Genomic DNA, 19948 nt, shown 5'->3' on the forward strand with positions numbered 1-19948 from the left:
AGAAAAGAACTTTCAACCCAGAATTTCATATCCTGCCAAACTAAGCTTCGTAAGTGAAGGAAAAATAAAATATTTTGTGAACAAGCAAGCACTCAGAGATTTCATCACCTCCAGGCCTGCTTTACAAGAGCTTCTGAAAGAACCACTACACATAGAAAGGAACAACCAGTATCAGCCTTTCCAAAAATATACTAAAAAATAAAGAGCATCAATATAATGAAGAATTTACATCAACTAATGGGCAAAACAGCCAGCTAACATCAAATGGCAGTATTAAACTCACGTATATTATTATTAATCCTAAATGTAAATCGACTAAATCCCCCAATGAAAAGACAGCCAAAACCCATCGGGATGCTGCATCCAGACCCATCTCACCTGCAAGGATACACAAAGATTCAAAACAAAGGGATGGAGAAAGATTTACTAACCAAATGGAGAGCAAATAAATAAATAAATAAAAAGCAGGAGTTGCAATTCTCACCTCTGATAAAATAGACTTTAAAGCAACAAAGATCAAAAGCGGCAAAGAAGTACATTACATAATGGTAAAAGGATCAATGCAACAAGAAGAGCTAACGATCCTAAATATATATGCACCCAATACAGGAACACCCAGATACATAAGACTTATAAAGAGACTTAGACTCCCACACAATAATAGTGGGAGACTTCAACATCAATATTAGACAGATCAACGAGATAGAAAATTAACAAGGATATTCCAGACTTGAACTCAGATCTGGAACAAGTAAACTTAATAAACACTTATAGAACTCTCCACTTTAAATACACAAAATATACACTCTTATCAGTACCACATCACACCTACTTACATGTTTAAATGAAATATTGGTTGGCTGCTTGTTATTTTCTTCCCTCATTTTTTCCTGTCTCCATTATTGAGCACAATTATTGGCATAAAAGAGGTTTTCAATACCCATTTTTAGACTGCATTCTAGCCTGGGCAATAAAGCAATACTCCCGTTCTCTCTCCCTCTTCCTTTTCCTCTTTCTTCCTCTCCTTCATTCTTTCTTTTTTTTTTTCTAAAAAAAAAAATTATAAATTTATAAACATAAACTTTCCAAAAAAATTTATAGCCTTTTAGTATTTGATAAGCCCTTGGGAGTTAGGATTTTGACTATATCCAAGGGCCCTGATTTTTTAATTCACTGAAGGTAAGAATAAATGGCCATCATCATAATTTGGTTTGCTTCTTTAGCAAATCTCGGCAGACTCAAACCAGTTAAATGTTATAGGGTCCAGCCCTCTAGGGTTCTGTGAGCCCCTCCCTGCTGATGCAGATGAGAAACTGTAGAAATAAAAGACACAGACACAGGGCTAGAGAAGAGAGTTTGGGCTCGGGGGTCCACTGCCAATCAAGGCTCGGAGACCTGCAGTGGCACCAAGTGCCTGGACAGTCTGACTTTTATTAAGTACAAAGCAGTGGGCAGGGAAGTTTGGGTGAGGTAACGGTGGTAAGTGATAGGGTAAACCACGTGTCTTGGAGATAGGGGGCCCAATACTTTCAAGTAGCCGAGGTGAGGAGAAAAGCTAATGCGTCAGCACTCTTCGCATATTTGTCAGAAACATCAAGGACACTATGTTACTATTAATTCTTATCTTTTAAGAAAAAGAGAAACCAGGTGTAGAAGCAGGGCATGAGAGCAGACATGGAACGTGATCACTGAAGCACAGCATCACATAGAGACAGTTAAGCCCCTGCATGTCTGTGGGCCTCCCTGACAGTGGCCAGGCCTTGCCACAAGAGCTTGGAGAAACGGAGTTTTCTCCTAACTTCCCCAGGAGGGAGATGTCTCGGTCATTTTGGACATCTCCTTCCCTAGCTGGCTAAACAGCGGGCGCTTTCACAGCACTGGCGCTGCCGCACAGCTGAGGTGCCCTCCAACAGCCCTTAGGCGGGCATGACAGAGGGCTTAGAGCATCTGGCCTCAGGATTACTTTGTTCACAATGTCTTGTCACCTCAGTTCCATGCTTTATAACCTGATAGTTATTTAGTAAAATTAAAGGTTATATTGAGTATATATCTTTATGATTATAAGTAACTATAAGATTATATATGATTACATAAAGGAATAACTATGTTTTAATTCTAATTCTTTTCTAAATCAATATTTATATGGGAACAGGCTGAGGCTTCAGACCCTTGCCACGGCACTTGTGGGATTTCCCCCCTACAAAACGTAACTGATAAAAATGGAGTTTAAATATGGCAGTAAGTCAAGCCAAGCTAAGATATATGTGGAACAGCACTACATAAGCGATTACACATTAGTTTATATTAGTACAATGATGTACTGGAATTTGGAGAGAGATTCTTGGGACAGTGGAAGCAGCTGTGAGATAGGAATTCAGCAGGACTAGTTTCCAAGACAGGAGAGACAGTAAACCACAGGTCAGAAGACGCCACCCATAAGAAGGATACAGTAAAGAAACCAGCCAGAACCAAGATGGTAACAAAAGCAAACTTCTCTACTATTATACGCTAATAATAATGCATGAGCACATTAAAAACACCCCCACCAGTGCCATGACAGTTTCCAAATGCCATGGCAAGATCTGGAAGTTACCCTGTATGGTCTGGACCAGGGACTCCTGGTTCCACGGAATCCCTGTTTCTTTTCCAGGAAACTCAGGAATAATCCACCCCTTGTTTAGCATATAATCAAGAAATGGCCGTAAAATAGCCAGTTAGCAGGCCTGCCTGCTGCCCACCTGCCCCACCCTACTCTGCCTATGGGGTAGCCAACCTTTTATTCCTTTATTTTTTAATAAACTTGCTTTCAGTTTCACTGTCGCTCACTCTTGGATTCTTTCCTGCATGAAGCCAAAACCAACTTGGCCTCCAGAGCTGAGCCTCAATTTTGGTGTCCTGCAACAGTTGTAGAAGATCCTCAAGTGGTTTGCCTATAAACTCCAGACCTATCAAATCCTATACTCCAATACGCCTAAATGCTTCATGTAATCCATGGATATTATGAAGTAATAAGCAGACTCATGCTGATACCGTATTAATAACAAGCTTCTCCTCAGCATCAAATACGTACATGAGGGAGACTGAGTGGCTCTTCCAGTTATCGTCCTAACATCTGCATCTGACTGTGAAGGGGAATCCGCTAGCACTGGCCGTGCCCTTTGTGAATCTGTGTTATTTCTTAGGCCCAAAATCCTTTTTGGAAGACTTGCATTTGGGGAAGACAGAGTTACTCTTTTGAAAAATTGTGCAGACTACACTTTAGAAATCACTTTGAATGGAAAAATTAGTTTTGCAAGGACAGTACCTACCTGTAAAAACTTAACAGTCCTGGTGCAAAACACTTCTCCATAGGGAAACTATTGAACTGAAGCTGATTAACAGTACTTCTCAAAATGTAAATGCATCTTAACAAGGTCTTTTTTTTTTTTTTTTTTTTTTTTTCCTAATGGAGTTTTGCTCTTGTTGCCCAGGCTTGAGCGCAACGGCGTGATCTTGACTCAATGAAATCTTTGCCTCCTGGGTTCAAGTGATTCTCCTGCCTCAGCCTCCTGAGTAGCTAGGATTACAGGCACCAGGCACCTGCCACCACGCTCGGCTAATTTTTTGTGTTTTTAGTAGAGACAGCGTTTCACTTTGTCGGTCAGGCTGGTCTGAAACTTCTGACCTCAGGTGATTCACCTGCCTCGGCCTCCCAAAGTGCTAGGATTACAGGTGTGAGTCACTGAGCCTGGCCAACAAGGTCCTTTGCATGCACAATTCTGACTTAGTAGATTTAGGGTAAGGTCTAAGACGCTGTATTTCTAACAAGCTCCAGCTGATGCTATTGCTGCTAGTCTGGGGATTATCCTGAAGTGCAAGGTGATGGACAGTCATTAGAGAGACCAGGCAGAATTCAGAGGCGAGATACGGGACAGCAAACTAGGCACTGAGACTTCAGAGTCTCCTCAGAGTTTTGTTTTTTTCTTTTTTTTGAGATGGAGTCTCGCTCTATCACCAGGCTAGAGTGCAGTTGCACGATCCTGGCTTACTGCAACTTCTGTTTTCCAGTTTCAAGCAATTCTCCTGCCTCAACCTCCCGAGTAGCTGGGATTACAGGCATGCACCATCACGGCTAATTTTTTTTTTGTATTTTTAGTAGAACATGTTTCACCATGTTGGCCAGGATGGTCTTGATCTCTTGACCTCGTGATTCGTCCACTTCGGCCTCCCAAAGTGTTGAGATTACAGGCGTGAGCCACCACACCCGGCCCAGAGTTTTGTTCTTTAAGATGCAATCTAGCCATCTTTTTTTTTCCCCAAATTAAAACGTAGGTTTAATGCAATTCCAACCATCATGCCAAAAGGATTATTTTGGAAATAAGACTAAAATTATTTCAAGGTTATTCTAGAATAGGCAAAAACAACAACAACAACAACAAAATGAATGTGGGAAGGGATGGGAGAGAATAGCAAGGGGAGTAAAATTATGTGATTAAGGAGGCATCAAGGATCATTAGGAAAGAAAAACAGTGGAGAACTGTTGAGCTATTTGGCAAAATGAAAAGACAAAAAAGCTCAAAACAAAAAAGAAGCTAATTTAGATCCTCACCTCATAATATGCCTCTCCTTCCAATGAATTCTAGATGGATGAACTTTAAAACACCAAGAAAAACACAAAACCCCTACAAGAGAAGGGAATGTTTAACAAACCCCGGGGTGAAGATTAAACTTAGAATTGGAAGAAACAAAAGGAAAAAAAATTGATAGCTGACATTCCGTGCATGTGTATCCTCTGTATTTAAAAATAACACTAAAAGGCCAACCAGGAAAATGTTTATGTTATGACAAATTAATAGGAAAATAAGTACATCAAACCTAGAGTCTTCAAAAGACAACACAACAGTGTGTTTTGAACTTATTCAGATCCCATCCCCTTTGCTTTTCCCCTAGTGGTTTATTCTCATCAATGTACATTCGAGTCTTTCACATTAAAAGAAAATTAACAAGAACCTGAGCCCTCACCATGTCCTTCCTCAGCTATCCGTTTGCTCATTATGACAGCAAATCTTTTCCAAAGTCTCCATTCCCACTTCCTCACCTCCCTTTCCTTTTTCACAGTGCTGCAATCTGGCATCTGCCCCCACCACTCCATTAAAATAGCTCTCATCAAAACTCCAATCTTCATCTCACGCCAGTCCTCAATCAGTGCCCAATACGGCCCACTCATCCCTGTGAAACACTTCCTCCTTTGGCTTCCCTCCCTCCAACCGCACTGGCTATTTTCTTCTTAGCTGCCTTTGTTGGTGTCTCCTCTACCAAAACTGCAAATCGGCACGGTACAAAAGGTGGCCCATTAGGTCACTACAGAGTCCTTGAAACACGGCTAGTCTGTGAGATGTGCTATAAAATTAAAATATGCATTTGACTTTGAAGATGAAGATTTCTTTTGAAGACTTAGTACATGTTGAAAGCATAGTGTTTTGCATAGACAGGGTTAAACAGAAATTAAATTCACCTGTTTCATTTGACTTTCCTCTTAATGTGGCTAGAAAAAAATGTAAGCCTATTATCTGTGGCTCGCATTAGATTTCTATTGGCTAGTGCTGTTCTAAATGTTGGTGGTGTCCTCGAGTTCCATCTTGCTCCTCCTCAGCCTTGCCATCACGGAAACAGTAACATTATCCATGCAATGGCTCATATTAGAGGCACAGAAAGGTAGACAACAGTATTTTCAGACAATGGGAGTGTCCAGAGAGCAGGATTCCCAGGGTTCCTATACATTGGATTGCTTTGAGGAACATACCCCTGCCCATTATGGTTTTTAGCTTCTCCTTTGGACTGTATCTAAAGGAATTTAAGAAACCCTCCCCATCTGGCTGTCGTTTTTCTCGTTTATAAAGTCCACAGTTTGTAATGGTGAAGACGTAAGCAAGTTCCTGAACTCTTTCAGGCCCTAGAATTCTAGTCATGTTTGAGGAGAATGCAAGCACTGTTTCTCTAAAGACTCATCTAACAAATATGCTGCCTCTGACCATGCCAGTTCCATCAATTCAACAGAAGAGACTGAAATCTGGCACGAGGAACTTTGCAACAAAATCTGTCCCAGTTGTTATATAAGAAAACTGAAGCTGGGAAAGCAAAAGACTTGATTTCATTCATATCTTAAAAACAGTAGGGTTTTGGAAAAGATATACACGTAAGATTCAGTATTTAAACTTAAAACTCATGAAGCATCAAAACTACTAACCATTCTATAAGCACTCCTTTCAAGACGTTGACCATCTTTTCTCAGTCAGAAGGTTCAGATGACCTCAAGAATACTAATAAAAAGAGAAAGGTGACATTAAATTAAAAATCATTAACTTTATTTTGGGGATGTGCCTCTGAAATGAGGCAACATATTAAACATCGATATTTAACAGTTAAGTCTATGAAAGACAGTTAACACTGAAGAAAAGAGACATACTGATTTTTTAACAAAATTAAAATGAGTCTACTTGGAATATTAATACCACATCTTACTTGCTAACCAATTCTACCCACGGTCAATTAGCTCTAATAGAAGCAAGCGGCTTAACTCTACACCAGTGTACCCAATCCAGGTGTAAACCATCCAGTAATCAAAGGATTTATTTTCCCATTCAGGTGAATGACAAAGGGTAAGATCCTGAAAAACAGGAATCAAAGAAGTTAGTTCTGAAAGGTGCTTCAGAAATTACAGTGAGCCCAACCACTTCATTTTATTGAGACAGGGTCTGGCTCTGCCGCCAAAGCTGGAGTACATTGGCGCGATCTCAGCTCCCTGCAACCTCCGCCTCCGGGTTCAAGCGATCCTCCCATCAGCATTCCAAGTAGCTGGGACTACAAGCATGAGCCACCAAGCCTGGTTAATTTACTGTATTGTCCTGGCCAACACAGTGAAAATATAAAAAATCAGCTCTCTACTAAAATATAAAAAATTAGCTGAGCGTGGTGGCATGCATCTGTAGTTCCAGCTACTCGGGAGTCTGAGGCACGAGAATTGCTTGAACCCGGGAGGCGGAGGTTGCAGTGAGCGGAGATCGCGTCTCTGCACTCCAGCCCGGCGCCTGGCGACAGAGCGAGATTCTGTCTCATGAAAAAAAAAAAAAAAAAAAAAAATTTACTGTATTGTGGAGTGTGCGTGTGTGTGTGTATCTTCTTTCATTTTTGAGACTGAGTCTCGCTTTGTCGCCCAGGGTGGAGTGATCTTGGCTCACTGCAATCACTGCCTCCCGGGTTCAAGCGATTTCAGGCTGGTCACGAACTCCTGATCTCAAATGGTCCACCTACCTCGGCCTCACAAAGTGCTGGGATTACAGGCGTGAGCCACTACGCCCGGCCAATTTATTGTATTTTTAGTGGGGCCGGGGTTTCACCATGTTGGCCAGGATGGTCTCGAACTCCTGGCCTCAAGTGATTCGCCCGCCTCGGCTTCCCGAAGTGTTGGGACTGCAGGTGTGAGCCACCACAACCGGACCCAACCACATCATTTTACAGATGAGGAGACCAAAGAGATTAAGTCGTAGTTCCCCGCAAAGGAGGAAAAAAAAAAAAAAAAGGACAAGACAGATCTCGTGGTCCTTCCTTAAATAAACCACGCCCCCCGCGGATCTGGGCTGGAAGGAAACCACTGAGCGTCCGCCCACTTAACCTTCCACTTACACCGGGGCGCAGGGCGAGCCGCCCCACAGGAAACCCACGATTAAAAATGATTGCGGGACTGGCGTGCAGCTCCGCCAGGAAGGGCACGGAGAGAGTGCGGAACACCGCCCTGTGCCCCCAGCACCCGGTGGACAGGCTTCTGAGACTTTTCTCTTCTTCCCCTCTCTCTTTAGGACCTCTCAGTCTTCCCGCACCCCACTAGCCCCAGCCGCTCAAACGCTCGCCACACACCTCGGCCTACAGATGCAAAAGCGCCTCGCCGTCGCCGACAGAGTGCGCCTGCGCCTATACGTCATCGCGCTAGGGACGCTGTCGTGGGTGGAGCGAGCCGGCGGGAGGTGGGCCCTTAGCGGGCCGAGGGGGCGGGGTCGTGAACCGCCCGCCGCCGGGTGGAGGGCCTTGGCCGGCAACCGGCGGGAGGGCGCCCCAGTCGACTGGGTCCGGCGAGCGGTTGGGGACTGGCCGAGCCCGCGGGTCGGCAGGTAGGACGTGGAGGCCGGGCTGGTGTGGGGGCGGACCGGGACGTCGGCGTAGCTGGGCGCGGTAGGGAGGGGAGAGAGGGGAGAGAGGGGAGAGAGGGGAGAGAGGGGAGAGAGGGGAGGGCGGGGGCCTGGCACAGCCGAGCACCACCGTGAGGCGCAGGGACCCGACCGACCCGCAGACGCTCCGCGGGGCGCGAGGGCCTCTCTCTGGTCGTCGCCAGCCTGACTTGTCTTTCCTGGTCGCTGCCTTTCTCTGGCTGCTGTCGAAGCCTCGGGGAGTGCACCTGCCGGTGGGTCTTCCGGGGCTCGGTAGTCACGGAGAGATGATGAGGACGAGTAGGAAACGGCCTCACGGGTCACATCTGAGCCTTCCCGACCACCGCTTCCTGCTCCGGCTCTAACCGCATAGATTGAACAGATTGAATGCCGAGACATCTCTAAACTCGGCAACGGTCATTTTAAAGTGAAAGACCCCAGAAGGTTCTTACCCCAAATCTGTTCTGTAGTCTAAAGGAACACCTCATTATTTTTACTAGTTGAGGTATGAAGTTCTTGTTTTCTGTTCCTTAGGTTAAATTGTATTTCCCCAGTTAAGTTCATGCTGCCTTTTTTTTTTTTTTTTCTTGAAGATAGTCTCGGGCTGTCGGTCAGGCTGGAATGCATTGGTGCGATTAAGCTCATGCTGCTTTTTTTTTTTTTTTTTTTTTCTTTTTGGAGATAGTCTTGGTCTGTCGGTCAACCTGGAATGCATTGGTGCGATCTGGACTCACTGCATCCTTCGTCCCCTGGGTTCAAGCAGTTCTCCTGCCGAGTCTCCCTAGTAACTGGGATTGCAGGCGTGTGCCACCATGCGCGGCTAATTTTTGTATTTTCAGTAGAGACAGAGTTTCGCCGTATTGGCCAGGCTGGTCTGGAACTCCTGACGTCAGGTGATCCGCCTGCCTTGGCCTCCCAAAGTACTGGGATTACAGGCGTGAGCCACTGTGCCCAACCTCATGCTGCTTTTTTATTTTTATTTTTTAACATTGTGTTTATTCATGTGATCTCTTGGGAACCCAGCTCTTCCATTTAGTTCCCTCTTTCTGTCCCTCAAATATTTTCCAGCGGGTGATTTCTGTATTGTTGCACTCTCTTTACAATAACAAAATTGCCTCCAAGTCTTCTTCTTCCCAAGAATCGTTTATTTGCTTTTTTTTTCTATCTTGCAATACATTCTTTTCCTTGACTTCTTCATCAGTTCCATTTTTGTGCACCTGATGTGTACCAGCTATTCTAGGCACTTGGGGTACAATGGTGAACAAGTAACTAATTTCGGTGGGGGCAGAGAGACACTCAAGTCAGTTAAGGAGAAGGTACCATTTGATGATGTGATAAAGAGTAAGTGGAAGCGTTATTTTGGCCAGGGGGATGTCAGAAATGGCCTTCAGGAAGAGCTCTGCATTTAAAAACCTTCTATATACCAGTAACAACTAGAAGTTTTAATAATGAATAGACACTATTCATAATGGCATTCACAACTAAAGGTATCTAGAAATAGATCAATCTAAACTGTGTGGTCCTTTAGACAGAAAAGTATAAGTTTCTGTTGGAACACAAGACGACCCAAGTAAATGGGGAGATATACCATATTCATGGATGGAAAGACTCAACAAGAAGATACCAGTTTTACCAATTTCTGTGAATTTAGTGTGATGCCAATTAAAATCACTGTATGGTTTTATGGAACTTGACATGCTGAACTTAAAATTTATATGGAAAGGCAAAGGACCAAGAATTGGGAAGTCAATTTTGAAGAAGAAGAAGAAGAAAAATAAGGTCTCTCCATATCAGATACCAAAGCTTAATATGAAGTTGTAATTATTAAGATGGTGTGGTATTGATTCAGGGATAGAGAAGTAGATTCATGGAACAGAATAGAGAAACTAGAAACATACCTATTTACATATGGGAGCTTAGTATACCACTGAGTGGTATTGCAAAGCAGGGGGAAGGTATAGGCTATTCAATAAAGGATGGTAAGATATGTGAGGTATGTGGTGTTATTATGGAATACAGCAGATAGGATTAGATTCTTGCTTTCAAACTATTGACAACAGTAGTTTCCAGATAGATTAAAGACCTAAATGTGAATGACACAGCTGCAAGATATTTGAAAGGAAATAAAAGAGACCATTGTCTCTGTGAAAGATTTCTTTTTTGTTTGCCTGTTAAATCTTGTTACACATAAGATTCATCATGTTAAGCATTTTGAGATGTTGAGTTTGGTGACATTTGCATTGTGCAACCAGCACTACTGTCTCCCTAACTTTTTTAAAAAAATCTGAGAACGATTTCTTAAGTTACAGAAAGCACCACTGAGGTGACATTCTATTACTCCAGATGAAACATGTTGGTGGCTTGAGCTAGACAAGAGTGTAGCAGTGAATACAGAGAAAAATGGATGGATTTTGGGGTATGTTTTGATGTAAGAGAAGAGGAATTATGCATGATTTGGATGTAGGGTAAGGGGAAAACAAGGAATCAAGGGCAACATCTGTTTTTTTGCTTAAGAGGAAGATTATTTAGCATTTACAATAAAAAAGCATTGACCATTTGGTGGATGGTGATGGAGAAGATTTGTGGAGGAAGAGTTTGGGGAGAAAAAGAATTCTGTTTTGGATGGCTAAGTATGAAAAGCCTATTGGACATCCAAGTGGAAATGTTCCAACAGCTGTTAGATAGATGGGTCAGGAAAGACCATAGCTAGAGGTACGCTGAGATCACTGGCATATAGATATTAAAAACTGTGATGCTGGCTGGGTGTGGTGGCTTATGCCTGTAATCCCAGCACTTTGGGAGGCCAAGGTGGGTGGATCACGAGGTCAGGAGATTGAGACCATCCTGGCTAACATGGTGAAACTCCGTCTCTACTAAAAATACAAAAAATTAGCTGGGCATGGTGGCACGCACCTGTAATCCCAGCTATTACAGGTGGGAGGCTGAGGGAGGAGAATCGCTTGAACCCAGGAGGCGGAGGTTGCAGCGAGCTGAAATTGTGCCACTGCACTCCAGCTTGGGCAACAGAGACTCCATCTCAAAAAAAAAAAGAACTTTCGAATATTTGTGTTAGTATTAGATTCAACTATATCACACAGAAAACAAGATAATATTGGCTTAAATATGTATATGATTGCATAGGTAGGCAGTCTTGCTTTTATGGCAGCAGCTCTGTAATCATCAGGGACTCAAATTCTTCTATCTGGCCGCTCTACCGTCCTTAATATGATGCTTCATGGCAAAATGACTGCTTTAATTTGAACTGACAGTTATTCATTCTAGCAAGAGGGAGGAGGGAAGGAGAAAGAAAGGCACATAGCCTTCTTTTTAAGGACACTTTTCAGAAATTGCATATGATACATCCACTCATATTTCATTAGCCAGTGTTAGTAAGTGCCCACGGTTAACCAGAAAGAAAGATGATGTAGTCTTTTTTGTTATCTGTGTACCCAGCGACAATTCAGGTTTTATTAATCAGAATGAAGGGATGAAATGATGTTTCAGTCTGGCTGCTGCTTCTACCAGGGCAATGAAGCTTCTGTTATGAAGATCCCAGTGACCTCCATAGTGTTAAATTTAATGGAATTTTTGAATATTTGATTTTTAAATTATCTCTTCCCTTTTACTTTCTCTGTCTTTCTTAGTCTCCTCAAGATTTCTCCTCTGTTCTCTGCTTAAAATGAGTGTTTCAGATTTTATGTAATCACAATCATAATCTTAAAGGTGCTTTTAAATAGAAATTGACAGGCAGACTCTAAAATTATGTGGAAGTGCCAAGGACCTCCAGTAGTCCATCTTGAAAAGGAAGGACATAGCTGGAGAATTTAATGCTACTAGCTTCAAGATCTACTTTAAAACTGCAGTAATCTAAACAGTGAAGTATTTATATAAGGACCGATAAATAGATTGATGGCGTGGAATAGCTCCATACTTATAAATTCCATTAGGGTTTTTTTTTTTTTTTTTTTAAGATATGAGTCTCACTGTATTGCCTAGGCTGGTGTTGGGCTCCTGTGCTCAACCTGTCCTCCTGCCTCAGGCTTCTGTGTAGCTGGGATTACAGACATGTGCCATAGGTATAGTCAGTTGATTGGTGTTCTCAAGCAATCATCCCACCTTGGCCTCCCAGAGCCACCCCGCCCGGCCTGGAGTGCCACTATGCTTGGCCCTATGGTGTACTTTTTATTGTTACTTTATAGTGTATTCCTTTATTCCCTCTACTTATAAAAAAATAAAATTTACTGTAAAGCAGTATACCAAGTTAAGCTGGCAGCAGCCTTATTTATCTTATGTAAAGGAATGTTTAGGTCAGGCCGGGCGTGGTGGCCCATGCCTGTAATCCCAGCACTTTGGGAGGCCGAGGCGGGCAGATCACAAAGTCAAGAGATCGAGACCATCCTGGCCAACATGGTGAAACCCCATCTCTACTAAAAAATACAAAAATTAGCTGGGCATGGTGGTGCACACCTGTAGTCCCAGCTACTTGGGAGGCTAAGGCAGGAGTATTGCTTGAACCCAGGAGGTGGAGGTTGCAGTGAACGGAGATCACGCCACTGCACTCCAGCTTGGTGCCTGGCAACAAAGTGAGACTCTGTCTAAAAAAAAAAAAAAAAAAAAAATTACATGTCAGCTTTTTGAGGCATTATAAACCATCTCAAAGGCTACCTGCTAAAACAGACATTTATTATTGCTTGCAGTCTAAGGGTTGAATATGGATTTGTAGAGTCAGCTAGGGGCTGGGTAGTTTGATGTGGCTTCACATGCATGGTGGCTGGTGCTGGCTGTCAGTTGGTACTTGTTGGCTTCATTAATGGGGATATTGGGCATTTCTCATGTGATCCAGCAGACTAACCTAGGCATCTTTACATAGTGCTGGTCACAGGGTTCTCAAGAGCAATAGGAGAGAGGCCTTGACATGCATCTACTGCCCAAGTCTCAGCATGCATTATGTTTCCATTGTCCTGTGGCCAAAGTTACTCATAAGACCAATCAAAAGTCGCTATGGGAGGGAACTACCGAAGAACATGGTTATAGGAAAAGGAATAATTTGTGGTCATTTAAAAAAAAATCTGCACTTAATACAACAACTATGTGTAAAAAAGCAGGCAAGTGTGAAAGTGAGCCAACTGGAAATTTTAGAAATAAAAAGTTATTGAAATACTCAGTGGGTGGATTGAATGATAGTCTAAACACAACTAAATAGAGGATTAATTAATTGGATGATAGATTTGGGGAAATAATCTGTAATGCATGTTAGAGAGATAGAAAAAAATGGAAGAAGTTGAGATTTGAAGGTTAGACTTTAAAAATCTAGCGTACATCTAACATGAGTACCAGAAGGTAAAAGTTGAATGGGGGTCAAAGTGATAATTGTTAAGAATATTGCAGAATCGAAGAAAAATGTGAGTTCTAAGATTGAAGGAGCATACCAAATCTTGAGTGGGGTATATAAAAACAAACGCATACATAGACATAAAGTAGAGAATTATAAGAACATCAAAAACAAACCAAAGATCTTCAAACTGCCAGATAGAATATAATATTGATACCAATGATGAGTAAGATTTATTGAACATTTAATTTGGAATAGGCACTATTCTATGTGTTTTACATATATTAACTCATATAATATTTGTAACAATCCTTTACAGTAGTTCCCTTATTATCGCCGTTTTATAGGTGAGGAAAGTGAGACACAGAGAGGTTAATTAACTGTCTCATTATCATATATCTAGTGTTTTAAAATGTACCTGGATTTTGTTTTAATCAGGTATGGTAAGAAGACAGACACAGAAACAACTGCCTTGAAAGAAGAGTTTATGGCCGGGCACCGTGGCTCACGCCTGTAATCCCAGCACTTTGGGAGGCTGAGGTGGGCAGATCACCTGAGGTCAGGAGTTTGAGACCAGCCTGGCCAACATGGCGAAACCCTGTCTCTAAAAAAAAAAAAAAAGAAAAGAAAGAAAGAAGAGTTTATTATGTACAGGTCCCAAGGAATAATGGGCACACCACACCATACAAGGCCACATGGGGAAGTACCAGGGTAATTCAGGAGGAACATGAGCAGTGTGAAAGCATGGGCCAGAGCTTGCTTTTATTGTGTTTTTTTTTTGTGGGAAGGAATGAGCGAGACAGAGTAGACAAGCTGAACAAATTTAGGATGAGATAGTTTGAATAATTTTGAGAGGCCAGAGAGGTGATCTGTAGTTGTCCAGTACCTGGCTCTGAGGAGATACAGAGTAACGGAGGCCTCATCAGCTGTGTGTGGTGGTGGGGGGTGTACACCTGGGATTGGTTGGTTTGCATTTGAGAGGCATGCTCACAGGCAAGTTGTTTGCTACCTCTAGCAGTTAGCTATCCCAGAGAGGGGCAGTCATTCCCTAGGTTCTTAAGGTCCTAAGATGTCAAAGCATCATTAGGAAAAAAAATGGCTAATGTGAGTTGGTGGTGGAACTGGATTTGAAACCAGGTAGTATGGTCCTACAGAGCCCATTCTTAAACTTCTTTGCTATTATTTTGCCTGCAAAGAAACAATAATTAGACTTAGATTTCTCCTGAGCAACAAAAAATATCAGTGAAAATATCATTAATGTAATGAAGGAAATCTGTTATTCTAAATTCTAAACCGAGAATTCCAAACCCAGCTATTATTATTATTTTCTGAGACAGAGTCTTACTCTGTCTCCCAGGCTAGAGTGTAGTGCATGATCATGGCTCACTGCAACCTCTGCCTCCCAGGTTCAAGCAATTCCCTTGCCTCAGCCTCCTGGGTAGCTGGGACTGCAGGTACATGCCAATGGGCCTGGCTAATTTTTTATTTTTTTGGAGAGATGAGGTTTTCCTGGTCTTGAACTCCTGGGCTGGTCTAGAGCTCCTGGGCTCAAGCAGTCTGCCCACCTTGGCCTCCCAAATTGCTGGGATTATAGGCATGAGCCACCACACCTGGCCCAAACACAACTATTTTTTAGTATATCTAAAATTGAGCATTTTTAGACATGCTAAGACTGAGAGTGCTAAGTACATATATGCCTTCATGAAAACTATCAAAGGATATACCTTCATCAAGAATGATTTGAACCTAGAAGGAAGTTGTGGATGCAAGAAACAAAAGTAAGGAAAGAAATTGACAAAATGTTGGTAAATATTTAGAATGACTGCTTTAAAAAATGACTTCTTTTGGGCTGTTTAAAAATAAAATGGAGAGAGAGAGATCCAAGATGGCTGATCACTAGCAGCTCGGGATTGTAGCTCCCACTGAAAGCGCAGAGAACGAGAGGACACCACACTTTCAGATGAATTTTTGTTGCTCACGCACCAGGAGATTCCCAGTGGAGGAGCCCCACGGGTTGCCAGCGCGACGGCAAGGCGGTTTTGCCGCTGCCTTGGTGCGGTGGTTCTTGGTGCAGAGTCAGAAAAGCACCATCAATCATAATGCCGCTGTTTTGGCCTGTGCAGTGGGTTGCTCAGATTTTAGCGGTGGGAATCAACAAGTTGGACGTCTGCTCAGAAACCCAATTATAAAGATAGTAATTATAAAGACCACAGATGGATAAATTTATAACGAAGGGAAGAAAACAGCCTAAAAAGGCTGGGAATACCCAAAATCAGAACGCTTCTCCCTCTACAGGGGATCACAGTTCCTCATCAGCAATGGAACAAGGCCTGATGGAGAATGAGTGTGTTCCATTAACAGAAGCAGGCTTCAAAAGGTGGATGATAAGAAACTTCTGTGAATTAAAAGAACTTGTTCTAACCCAATGCAAAGAAACTAAGAACTTTGAAAAAAGGTTTGATGAAATGTTAACAAAAATACACAATTTAGAGAGGAATATAAGTGAATTAATGGATCTGAAAAAAACAACATGAGAACTTCACAAACTATGCACAAGTTTTAACAGCCGAATTGATATCAGAAGTTGAAGACCAACTTAATGAAATAAAACAAGAAGACAACATTAGAGAAAAAAGGATAAAAAGGAACAAGCAAAGTCTCCAAGAAATATGGGACTAGTGAAAAGACCTAATCTACGCTTGATAGGGGTACCTGAATGTGATGAAGAGAATCAATCCAAGCTGGAAAATACGCTTCAGGATATTATTCAGGAAAACTTTCCCAACCTAGCAAGGCAGGACAGTATTCAACTGCAGGTAATACAGAGAACACCACAAAGGTATTCCTCAAGAAGACCAACCTCAAGGCACATAATCGCCAGATTCACCAGGGTTGAAATGAAGGAGAAAATACTGAGGGCAGCCAGAGAGAAGGTCAGGTTACCCATAAAGGGAAGCCCATCAGACTCACAGCAGATCTCTCAGCAGAAACCCTGCAAGCCAGAAGAGAGTGGGGGCCAATATTCAACATCCTTAAAGAAAAGAACTTTCAACCCAGAATTTTATCCAGCCAAACTAAGCTTCATAAGTGAAGGAAAAATAAAATATTTTGTGAACAAGCAAGCACTCAGAGATTTCATCACCACCAGGCCTGCTTTACAAGAGCTTCTGAAAGAACCACTACACATAGAAAGGAACAACCAGTATCAGCCTTTCTAAAAAATACCAAAAAGTAAAGAGCATCAACATAATCAAGAATTTACATCAACTAATGGGCAAAACAGCCAGCTAACATTAAACGGCAGTATTAAACTCACATATATTATAATTCTAAATTTAAATCGACTAAATCCCCCAATCCAAAGACACAGACAGGCAAAAAAAAGCCAAAACCCATCGGGATGCTGCATCCAGACCCATCTCACATGCAAGGATGCACAAAGACTCAAAACAAAGGGATGGAGAAAGATTTACCAACCACATGGAGAGCAAAAATAAATAAATAAAAAGCAGGAGTTGCTTTAAAGCAACAAAGATCAAAAGAAGCAAAGAAGGATATTACATAATGATAAAAGGATCAATGCAACAAGAGGAGCTAAAGATCCTAAATATATATGCACCCGATACAGGAATACCCAGATATATAAGACTTATAAAGAGACTTAGACTCCCATACAATAATAGTGGGAGACTTCAACACCAATATTAGACAGATCAGTGAGACAGAAAATTATCAACGATATCCAGGATTTGAGCTCAGATCCGGAACAAGTAAACTTAACATTTATAGAACTCTCCACTTTAAATACACAAAATATACACTCTTATCAGTACCACATCACATCTATTTACAGGTTTCAATGAAATATTGGTTGGCTGCTTGTTTGTTATTTTCTTCCCTCATTTTTTTTCATGTCTCTATTATTAAGCACAATTATAGGAATACCCATTTTTAGACTGCATTCTAGCCCAGGCAATAAAGCAACACCCCGTTCTCTCTCCCTCATCCTCTTTCTCTTTCTTCCTCTCCTTCATTCTTTTTTTTTTATTCTTTTTTTTCTTTCTTTCCTTTTTTTTTTTTAGAAAAAAATAAAAATAAAAATAAAATGGAATTAAAATACTAGACAAAAATACCTAAGATAGGAGAGGATTGGATTTAAAGCATTTTAATTTTCTCATTTGGAAGGATAATTATATTGTTTAAATTCATACTTTATATAGCACATTTAAAGTGTAGCTATTTACTGAAGGAATAGAAATAAATGTTATAACTTTAAACCAATTAAAGTGTAATAAAATTGTGATCTATCCAACATACAAGAAATGTAAATGGATTAAATTCATCTATTAAAGGAGAGGTTTTGAAATTATAAATGATACCAAAAGTTTATAACCATGATGGAAAAAGGTAAAATAGTTAAATACCTTATAGAGAAAACTGGCATGGATATATTAATATATTAAATATAACTTAAAGCAATAAATAGAGATAAAGGAAGATAGGATGTGATGACAAAAGGAAGAAAGTACTAAGTTTCTAATAATCATGAATCTGTGGGTACCTAATGGCATATCTTTTCACATCATGACCCCCAAAAAAGGGTAGTATTTCTTTGCCACACTGATAGGGGTGTTCTGCACTAGAGTGTAAGATCTATGAAAGCAAGGGCATTTTTTTTTCATTGTTTAATCACTAGTGTCTACAACAGTTTCTTGGTTCATAGGGACTCAGAAAAGGATTTGCTTAATGAATAAAAAAATAATGGACAACAAAAGGAGAAAATTGACAAGTGTTCAAATCAGGATGAAACTTTAAAAAAACCCCTCTCATACTGGTAAGTCATGCAGACAAAAATTAGCAAGGCTACTCAATGGCTGTTTGGAGCTGTGAAAAAAAAAATTAGCAAGACTGTAGAAACAAAATTAACAAGCCTAGTATAATGGATATATTCTGCTCACAACAAAAGAATGAGCTTATATGATATGTTTATAGATATTAACTGGAATCGGGTAACAAAGCAAGTCTTTGTAATTTTAAAGGATCTATGTCACATAGCACAATAAGATGTAATCTTTGCCTGTAATCCCAGCACTTTGGGAGGCCGAGGCAGGTGGATCACTTGAGGTCAGGAGTTCAAGACCAGCCTTGGCAACATGGTGAAACCCTGTCTCTACAAAAAAATACAAAAAATTAGCCAGGTGTGGTGGTGGGCACCTGTAGTCCCAGCTCCTCAGTAGGCTGAGGTGGGAGGATTGCTTGAGCCTGGAAGGCAGAGGTTGCAGTGAGTGGTGATTGCACCACTGCACTCCAGCCTGGGTGACAGAGCCAGACCCTGTTTCAAAAAAAAAAAAGATAATCTTTAAAAATTTTATATATTGGCAAACTAAAAGCCACACTCTTAAACAGTTCACAGAGTAGAGAAAAATTACAGTGGAATTTAAGAGCAAGAATTTTATTTATATATTTTTTGAAACAGGGTCTCACTGTTGCTGAAGATGGCAGGCTGGAGTACAGTGGCATGATCTCAGCTCACTGCAGCCTCCACCTTTCAGGTTCAAGCGATTCTCCCATTTCAGCCTGCTGAGTAGCTGGGACTGCAGGTGGGTACCACCACACCTGGCTGATTCCTTTTGGTAGAGTCAGCGTTTCACCTGTTGGGTAGGCTGGTCTTGAACTCCTGACCTCAAGTGATCTGCCTGCCTCAGCCTCCCAAACTGCTAGGATTATAAGAATTTATAGTCTTAAATGCGTTTGTGAAAGAACAATAAGTGCTCGTCTTAGGCATTATTGAAGAAGTTAGGAAAAAGACAGGGTGCACTTAAAGAAAGAAAGAATCAAAAAAGAGCAGAAATAGAAAACAAAACGAGAGAGGTACCTTCAAGGTACCTTCTTTCCTTCCCCTTGTAGCAAAAATCTCACTATCCAAAGACAATCTGATATGGTTCTAGAATACTGAGTTGTGTTCTGGGAATGAATGGATCATATTTAGATCGTCTTTACTCAGTTGATTAATTAGTTGGGTGTTAGCTCACCTTTGATAGAATGCCAACAATTAACAAATTTCAAAATTTTTAAACAATGTGGGTACTATCCTGAAGGAACTAGAGAGAAGCTAAATGCGTCTGTGGATTCTAAGTGTACCGTCCACATAGAGCTTCTCATTTCTGTAGGGCCTTCAGTTATCAGAGATAAATACATACACATATGTAGATTTTCAAAGACATTAAATTTTTTTCTTGCCTACATTGGTATTCTGATTAAAAATCTAATTCTGGTTACCTGTTAATTCTTGTGTTCTGGGACTGATTGTATCATATTTAGATCATCTTTCCAATTGTGAAAACTATGCACGATTAGACACAGTATGAGGAAGAATAATGAAAATACTAACAAAATATTATTTAATAAGTCTCTCTTAAGTTTTTTTTTTTTTTTT

General features: G+C 41.2%; 2 protein-coding genes across 10 annotated transcripts in view; one reads left to right on the plus strand and one right to left on the minus strand.

The window, feature by feature from the left end:
• Positions 1-7981, minus strand: part of GTF2H5 (general transcription factor IIH subunit 5) — a 19656-nt gene extending 11675 nt beyond the window's left edge. Inside the window, exons 1-2 of one of the 2 annotated variants that reach the window (XM_017538542.2) lie at positions 7894-7981; positions 6227-6299 (exon numbers count right to left, since the gene is read on the minus strand). In XM_017538542.2, coding sequence (XP_017394031.1) covers positions 6227-6261 — 35 coding nt within the window. In that variant the 5' untranslated portion in view covers positions 6262-6299; positions 7894-7981. Of the gene's footprint in view, positions 1-6226; positions 6300-6572; positions 6598-7893 lie in introns of those variants that run through there. The other variant, XM_037741911.1, reaches the window with a different exon arrangement.
• Positions 7982-8013: 32 nt separating this feature from the next.
• Positions 8014-19948, plus strand: part of SERAC1 (serine active site containing 1) — a 57585-nt gene continuing 45650 nt past the window's right edge. For 2 of the 8 annotated variants that reach the window (XM_017538502.2, XM_037741903.1), the window contains exon 1: positions 19007-19064. The gene's annotated coding sequence lies outside the window, so the exon portion shown is untranslated. Of the gene's footprint in view, positions 8145-13950; positions 14053-15134; positions 15318-17858; positions 18347-19006; positions 19065-19093; positions 19113-19948 lie in introns of those variants that run through there. The other 6 variants (XM_037741892.1, XM_017538489.2, XM_017538530.2 and 3 more) reach the window with 6 other exon arrangements.

The sequence above is a fragment of the Cebus imitator genome, unplaced genomic scaffold, assembly GCF_001604975.1.
Source record: "Cebus imitator isolate Cc_AM_T3 unplaced genomic scaffold, Cebus_imitator-1.0 Scaffold6, whole genome shotgun sequence".
NCBI lineage: Eukaryota > Metazoa > Chordata > Mammalia > Primates > Cebidae > Cebus > Cebus imitator.